Source organism: Microcaecilia unicolor, chromosome 9 (assembly GCF_901765095.1).
Source record: "Microcaecilia unicolor chromosome 9, aMicUni1.1, whole genome shotgun sequence".
Taxonomy (NCBI): domain Eukaryota; kingdom Metazoa; phylum Chordata; class Amphibia; order Gymnophiona; family Siphonopidae; genus Microcaecilia; species Microcaecilia unicolor.
In genome coordinates, this window is record NC_044039.1 from 221472094 (window position 1) to 221480990 (window position 8897).

General features: G+C 41.3%; 1 protein-coding gene across 2 annotated transcripts in view; it reads left to right on the forward strand.

Moving 5' to 3' along the window:
- Nucleotides 1-8314, forward strand: part of SPTLC2 (serine palmitoyltransferase long chain base subunit 2) — a 121894-nt gene extending 113580 nt beyond the window's left edge. Inside the window, exons 12-13 of one of the 2 annotated variants that reach the window (XR_003943300.1) lie at nt 3971-4876; nt 4937-8314. Coding sequence is in view for 1 of the 2 variants with exons in the window: in XM_030213969.1 (XP_030069829.1) it covers nt 3971-4090 (120 nt within the window). In the remaining variant the exon portion in view is untranslated. Of the gene's footprint in view, nt 1-3970 lie in introns of both variants that reach the window. The other variant, XM_030213969.1, reaches the window with a different exon arrangement.
- Nucleotides 8315-8897: the final 583 nt, after the last annotated feature.

An 8897-nucleotide genomic window follows, 5' to 3' on the forward strand; every position in this document is an offset into this window, starting at 1 on the left:
GCACGATGGGCCATATTTGGTGGTCCTGTTTTAAAGTGTGGGCCTATTGGAAAGCTATTCAACATAGATCACAAAATTGGTTCCTTAGGCCAATCAAATGGTCTCCTGAATATTTCATATTCACTAAAAAACCTCCAGGTCTTACTAAATCTCAGGCGTTGTTGACTAGACATGCTATGTCAGCGGCAAGAGTGGTGTTAGCTGCTCATTGGAAATCCCCTACCGCCCCTCCTTTGGTGAGACGATTAAATAAACTATGGTTCATTTGTGAAATGGAGAGACTTTGGGTTGTTCGTTGTACTTTGGCGAAATGGGAAGCCATATGGGGACCCTTCCTGAAGCATTGCTCTTATTAATAGGGGTGCAGGAGGCGGGAGGAGTAGTGATGTTTGTGGTGAGAGGGGGTTGGTTTTGGTGTGGAGGTTTGTTGGTTTGATATGGGGGGGAGTGAAGGTATTTGACTAAAAATCCCCAAAATTCTGAGGTTCTAGTTTGTAACCATGGCCGCATTGAGACTGCTTTTGTATGTGATTTCAGTGGGGCAGGATATAAGCATTAGGGTATTTTGGCTTTGTTTATGTTGACCGTTAATTTGCATACAATCGTCTGTTTTACCTGCTTAATAAAGACTTCAAAAATTAAAAAAAAGCAAAAAGTGTGTTTGCAGTAAGTAAATCATATGCAAATAACAGACACAAACAGGAGAGCACAGAGTTTACATCGTCAGGTCTATTGATATTTGCAGAGATTGTACCAACCTGCAGGAGCATTTATGGCCCACAACTCGTATGTGAATATTAGATTATTTGCATATTTGGAATTGTAAATTCCACATATGGCATATGTCCCGTTTGGCATATCAGTAATACAAAAAACTCACTCATCCCCTGCCTTCGTGCCTACTCCTTTTGGATATTAGATGCAGTGCCTGTGGAGCATTGTGATGAGATATCAAGACATCATCTTCATTCTCCTCTCCCTTCGTTTCTGGTGTCACCCCTACTTTTCCAGAAGAGGCAATAAACAAGAAAAATAGTTGCAGATAGTTTTATGCTACATAAGAAAAGAAGTGGACTCAAAACCTTCACCTGCATGCAAGGAGTTTTTTTTTTTAGATCTGTGATTCAGCTGAGCTTTAGCACTGTGAAATAATGTGTGATTATGCTCTTTAGCACTAATATTTTTCCCATGCAAGTGTCTTGTCTTTATAGTGTGTTTAGTGCCTACGTCCAGGTGAGAGCTGATGGTTAGATTCCCTTGAGGCTTTCAGTGTAGTGCTCAGCTGAGGACAGTAGTAGAACTTGCTGTATAACAAATGTGTCGTTGGTCCCTTGTAGTGTTATACTTGTTTCAGGAGAGCAGCTTGAAAAATCCTCAGGTTTTGGGGATGGTACTAGACACCCAACTAATGATAGAATCTCAGATAAATTGAGTAAAAAAAATATTTTCAAAATTGAGACAATTAACAATCAGATCGGTGTTTTTTTTACAGAACACTTTTGTATGCTGGAATAAGCTATTCTTTTATCTCAGTTGGACTATTGCAGTGTCCTTTTATGTTGGATTAAATTTAAGACTTGTTAATAAATTGTAGTTGCTGCAAAATACTGCAGCTAAAATGATTTATGGTTGTTCCCGATATGATCATTTGACACCTTTACCTGCATTGGCTACCAGTTTCTGCTCAAATTGATTTTGACTTCTTGTACTGTATTTAAAATCTTACAGGGGAATTAAGCCTTTCGGAAGAGTTCTCATTTTTACTCTACTTTTACTGGGATTTCTGTCTGTTTTAAAAAAAAAAAGTTTGTAATAAAAGTTCTTGGTGGCTTTTTTATTTATCAATCTAGCAAATTGTGGAATTCTATATCTGAACAAATTTGAACACTTTTTGGATATTTCCAGTTTCATAAAGGATTGAAAACTGTTTGGATCAATAATAGGACTATCAGTATCTTTAATTGTGTAGTTTGAACTTATGTAACCTGCTTAGATTCTTTACTGGTTGAAGCAGTGGCTGAAGTTTTACACTTAGAGAGCATATCAGGACATACAAGGAAAGGCAAGGCTGCTGAGTGCATTAAGAAATAGTTAGAGGTAATAAAAACATACATAAAATATATCCCACTTCATACTAGTTATAATAAAAGGCAGCCAGTTCCACTTAAAATTCACTACTTGTGGCATTCCTGGATGTAAGCCTATAATCTGGTTGCTAAACTGTGGGTGGGGGTCACATCAATAAATTAAGTCACAGAAACAGAGCTCTTCCTCTGGATGGTCTCTGTAATCTATGACTGTGAGTCGGGGAAACATTCACAGGCCCTGCCACCTCCTCTGTGAGCCTCCTATTAGACTGTAAACCCATGCAGAGTACTGGGGTCTGAGTGCACACTGAGAGCTGCATGGGAATGGGGCTAACAGGAGTCCCGTGGGGATGGACCCGAACCCTGCAGAGGTGCTGCGGGGATGGATCCCAAACCTTGTGGGGATCCCACGGAAGCGTAGGTGAGTCGAGTGATGTCTCCCCTCTCCTCCAGCTCTGGGTGCCCTCCCCAAGCATCCTGGTGGTCTAGTGGGACAGGAAAGAGTGGAAGATCTTTCCTGTCCCACTGGACCACCAGGATGTATAGAGGTATGGGAGGGGAAAATAATCACAGTGCTAAAATAATCTCAACGTTTGTGCAAGAAAAGGTGAACTTTTAAAGGTTTTCTAAGATGATCTGGGAGGATCCCGCTGTATCCATCTTTTACCATTGCCGATGAAGTCAATGTGTGAAGGGGCTGTAAAAAGAGGGAGGGAGCTGGAATAAATGTTGGTAAGGGGGACATTCATGGAGAGGGAAAAGAGGAAATAGAGCACATGGAATAGAAGGGATGGAAAGGAAAGGGGGACGTTGCTCACAGATGACAGGTGTTTTGTATTTTTTAATGTGCATTTTAAAAAATGTTTTACTTAGCAGAGTATAGAAGAAAATGCATTTACATTATTTTACCAGTATTTATAGAATCTGGCTTTCTGGGGGGGGGGGGGGGGGGGGTAAGGTGACTGTGTAGTGAGGTGCGATGCGGTGTGACGGGGGTTGGGAATGGAGGACATCACATGCAGCGGGGATGGGTTAGATTTTTGTCGCCTTTCAACGCTCTAGTGCACACTGAGAGGTCGATGCAGAAAGCTGATGCTTGTACAGCAAGCTAAGTGCTTGTAAATTTTATGTGCACAAAAGTTGTATGCTAATTGGGGGGAGCCTGCCAGGCACATTCACACACAGGTTTTGTGTAGGTGCTGGTGTTCATGTTGGAACAAAAAGGAAAGTGTTGCTATGTATCAGTGCCCTTTCTGTGTATAAATATCAGCCTTGCAAAAATGTCTTGCACATAAAATTTTTCTGAGGCTGGTATTTCTGCACTAAAAAAAAAAGGCACCGATATGTGTGGTCAGTTGTTTTTGTTCTGGCCACCACACAAGCTTTAAAACTTGAAGGCACTGCAGAAGATGCCAAAATCTTCTCTGCAACCTTGCATCTGGCACAAAATTTCAAAAGTCATTGTTCTCCTTCTGTACATTCCCTGGAATTCTTAATGCAATGTGCAGCCATGTCTTCTGTGTTCAGTCTCTCTGCATGCATCAGCCATTAATGTTCAGACACAACCTGCAGCTAGGCTTTTCTGCCTCAGCCCCTGAGACACCAGGCCTTGTGCTGACCTGCTGTTACTTCTGCCTTTGTGCTTTGGATAAGTGTATAGGTGCGGGGGAGGGAAAGTCTGCTCTTTGTTTTCATCATCTGGGGTCAAGTGAATTTGTAGGTTCAAATGGGGTCATCACATTAGAAAAAAAAGTTTAGGAAGTGCTTCTGTAATGAGTGGTATTGAGGATCCCTTACTCATATGTTCCATTGCTTGGCCAATCTTGCAGGATACAGGAGTGGTCTCTGATTCCTCCTGCTGATTTTTGCTTCTCTTCTTCCAGGCTCTGAAAGTGATAGATGAGGTGGGTGACCTCCTGCAGCTAAAGTATTCCCGGCACCGTTCTATCCCTCTCCTTGACCGTCCCTTCGATGAGACAACTTATGAAGAAACTGAAGACTGAACCTCATTTCTGAATGGGGTAAATACTCCCCAATACATATGCACAGCGTTGGACAGGCTGGTAAATGCTCTCACAGGATCAAACCAAGGAACATTCCTCACACAAACCCAAAGCCCCTTTTGTAAATACAACAACCTTTTTCTCTCGCTTTCTGCCATCTTTCCTTGAGATGGTACTTACGCTATTTTAGGGATTTTTTTTTTTAATAATTTTGTTCTGTATTTTTTTTTTGTTATTTATTATTATGGTGTGGAGTGTGCTGACACTCTGGCCTGCTCGTCTCTGTGGCATATGTGACATGCAGCTATGCCTCTGCCGGCAAGGATCCTGGTTACTAATCCTTTTGCTACCAGGATGCCTGAGGTCTGATACAACCTTAGTGGCTGGGAAGCATATGTAGTGGAGGCAATGAGACCCGGTACCCTTGCTACAGAAATGAGCAAAATCTGTAAAACTAAGGTGCCTTGTTCTTAACGAGCAGCTCCTGTGTGATAAAAAAAAAAATCTGCTGATGGGAAGAGCATGTGGTTATAACAGCACAGTACTGGCAGGAAGCATTTCATAAGTCACTTTGCAGTTAAACTAAAATCATTTACAGTCTGTGTTCTTATCTGTCTCTAGTTGGAGGAAATAATGTTGGAAGTTCTCTTAAATTCACTCGGCTGTGCCCACCTTTATCTGTAAATTGAGGAGGTGGTCTTCAGCAGAACCTCACACAAGTGTCAACGTGATAGATGTGAACATACAAATACTGCAGGAACCACCTGAAGGATATGCTGAACAGCAGTGGATGTGGTCTTAATAAAATGGGTATATTTTTTTTAATCCCAAATTAAAAATTTCCAGGACACAGAGAAATAAAAGTATAAGCTAGAAGGGACCTAAGTGGGGAGAAGGCTTAGTACAGTGAATTCTGATGAGCAAAGGCTGAAGTAGATGGAAAAGTTAGACAATGACATACTTGCTGAGCCAGAGCAGCTTTGGCACAGTGTCTCATTTGAGGTTCAGCAAGCCTGCCTTTCATCATCCTCATCCTTAATCACCTAACACAAATCACTGCTCTCACCCTTCTTAAAGTTTTTCTCTGTTTCTTGATTTGTGGTTTTGTTTGTTGTTTGGGGCGGATTGTTTACAACTTAAGATTTTATTTCTTTCCAATGAGAATTCCAGTTTCTTTGAATGTTGCTTTCAAGAGCCTGAGATTTTGCTTTTGCTCAAAACCCTAAGCTGGATGACAGGAATCAGATCTACCAAAGTTTCTGGAACTAAGCAGATACTACAGTACTGTTGAACTGACCTTCCACTTCACCGTTTAAAGGGAAAACCTCACAGCAAAAGTTGTTTTCTAACTTCAATATCATGACTCTCTTAATTCTTGTTTTCCCCTCTAATCTTGCTGCATCCTTATAACTAGGTTTGGTTTAATCCTCCATCCTTTGCCATTCTACGACATCTCTACCTTAGTTTCAGTCTGTTGAAGGAGGCAGTGGTGTGCTATCATCTGCTTTCATATTTACAGATTTTCCTTTTAATAATTACATTGGTTGTCTCCTTGGCTCTCCTTCAGCTCCATGCATGATGGGAGCTTGAGATTCTTACAAAGTAACATGGCAACTTCCTGGTTCTTTTCTTTGCTCTTTACATTTTACGCTGTGGTCTAATGATAAAAAAGAAAATGATCAGAGTGACTCAGTGTGAAAGGGAGGAGAGGCAAGTACAGAATGCATTAAAAACCCTTCTTAAACTGTACTTGAGAAACAGGCTGCATATATATTAACAGTTTCTGAAAAAGCTGTCACAAAGCAGTGTATTTCATGTCTAGTTAGGTGGACTTTGATTTTGCCATAGTCTCAGTCCTGAGCATATCTCTTTTCTGGTGCCCCCACAGCATTGTAGTAGCAGGCAAAGGAATAAATAGAAGCTATCATGTATGTCCCATTTTTCTATCATATTCCTTGTAGACTTAGATCAGGTAGAGAGCTGCTTTCTGTGCTATTCTACTCCCTCTTCCTCTCCAAGGTGCTGTGGGTGACTTAATGAGAAGCCAAGCCAGAGCAAAGATTACAGCTCAAGCATTTTGCCCTGCAGCATTCTCACTCTAACTGAGACCCCATTACGTGTGTCTAAATTAGTCTTGAACATCCAGGAAGTGTAGAAGGGTTGGTGAGAATATGCAAGCAAATCCTTGAACCACCCCTATGGTAAAGAATGAAGATATGTTGCTGATCTGCTGTGTCCTGGCCTATGCCACTTTCATCATGTATGATGCTTGTGTCCACGCTGGTATTAGGGTATGACCTTCGTCTGCTTTCATGTGCCCATGATTACCTGCGTCCTTCAGGGGCTCAGGTGTCACATGGAACTTTTTACCAAAGACCAGTCATGGGTAGTAAAATTGATTTGTGTGATCCTATTGATCATGACTGAAAGAGCACTGTATCTTCCCTGTTTCCCTTCATGAAACAAAAAGTATACCAGAAACAGCAAGAGCTACTTTTTCCCCCCTGTTTTTAAGCTGCAGTTTATGGAAGTTGAGAGTGGCGGGGGGTAGGATAAAAGTGGGTGGTGAAAATGTTAGCTTACTTAGCTTGATTTTGTTAGCTTACAATTGCATAGCACATAACTACGTTTATTGTTTGGGGAATAAGATGTTTGTAACATCACTAATAAAATTGTTGAAACATAAGCTGCAGTTTATGAATACAGTACAGGTGCAGTATGGTGATGGTGACTCAGTGCTTGATCATCAAGCAAGAGCTAATCGTATGCCACTCTCCACTGCACTTGCATTGAAACTGATTTCTCAAGAGTAAATCCCTCACCCAGACTTGCTGTCATTATTGAGATTGCTTGCTTGCTGGTTCTGACTTGAAGATATAGAAACTGAGGATGGAGACTCTTAAGCGGAGAAATGAGAACGCAATTGCTCCATGCTCACTCCTGAGCATCATAATATGGCTCCTGCTGATCATGTCACTTACACCAGGCTTTTATTTGCACTAATTTCCTTTCCTTCAGCTTTTTTTTCCCCCTTTCCTCCTCTTGTAATCATGTTGTACAGTATTCTCATTTTGAAACCAGATAGTTTGTGCCTTTCAGAAGAATTGAAAGAGAGGGTTTATGTGGGCCCAGGTGCCTGGCTGTGTATGAAGTGTGCACTGTTCGTGTACAAGCACTGATTACCCGCAGCTCTGTGTTTGGAGGCTACGGCGGCTGAAGGATGCCTTCTGGCAGAGAGTAAAAAGAGGGAAACATTTGACTGTGATTCTGTTCGGTATGATGATTTAAGAGTAAACTGACTGAAGGAGCACAGTAGGATAGCTGTGGTGTTTCTGTTAAGCAGTGGGACGTTTCCAATTAGATCCAAACCCTGTGCAAGTGTAGGGTGCTGAAGCTTCCGATTACTAGCAACAAGAGCTGGAGTACTGAATGTGGGAGGATGAGAAAATCATCTATCCAGCGATTGTGATGGGTTTCTTGTTGTAGTACCCTGTCTGCCTATGAAATTAACAGACAGAACTGGGCAGCTCTCTCACAGGCTTCTCTAATGCAATGACTTGTAGAAGTAAGAGCGGAGATGTAGCTGCTGAAGACACTGCAGCGGAGGAGCGTGTGTGTGTGTGTCAATGCATGCTTTCCGCTCTGTGTCCCTGCTCGGTGAGCATGTAGCTTATTCTGTTCCCACTGCTTATCTGGGTTGTAGAGTGTAATATGTATATGTAGCAACAGCAGACGGTGTTGAGGTAAAAATAAGCAAGCAAGGACACCCAGATACTAGTAAACTCTCTTCTTGATTGCCTGAAAACACATGGTTGATATTGAGAAGTTTAGCTTGGCCTTTTATAAATGCACATGCAGAAAGTTTCAGCTTGATTGCAAGAGCATGAGAGCTTTCAGCTACTAGCCACACAGTGAATGTTGTCCCCCGTTTCTCCATCATCACACTGTGCCATGCTGTCCTGCAATAATGTACATATGGGAATTTCTTTTTCTTTCTGTAGATAACATTTTAAAATGGGCAACCCAAATAATTTTATGCAAGAAAACAATCTATTTTTTTTAATGCTATTAATGTAATATGAAGTAAGAACTTATGTAAGGAAGGTTAATTGCAGTATGTATGTGTGCAAATTGTAACAGTGCATGTTTAATTGCTGAACTGGGAAGGAAATTGCTTGGAAGCAAGACCTGTATTTGTCTAGTCTAATAAAGCTTTAAAGTGTGTGTGTGTTTTTTCCCCCTCTTTTATCCATTCCTGCCAAGTGGGGGATTTTTCCACTTTGAAGCTCATTAAATGGTGGTCTCTATGAAGTTGGAGCAATGTGAAATTTTCCTGTTGCCTACACTTCTTGGGGTATGACTATTTCTGTTTGTTAAAATCTTGTTATACTGTATGTACGAAGCCGGTGGATCCAAGTAGTATACAAATCTAAGTTAAAATCAACTGAAAGGAATGCCATTAAGTATAGGAAAGAAAAGACAATGGTTAACTAATCTCATAATCACAGCGAGCACTCAGTCATCAAACATGAAATCAGGAGATACTTCTCAAGACCCCCAGCAAACTTGCTAGAGATTAATGTTAAAAGCCTGCATAAAATAATGAGTTTTAAGAAGGGGAAAGGATTCCTCGGACTCGATATGTATAGGGAATTCTATAACAGAGCAAAAAAACAAAACATGACAGGCTCTGTTCTGGGTAGACTCTAATTTAGCTGCTCTAGGGCTGGGAGGGTGCATGTGGTTAGTGTCCATGGAACAAAGGACCTGAGATGGGGTACAAGGAGCTGTTAGCGCTGAGAGGGAC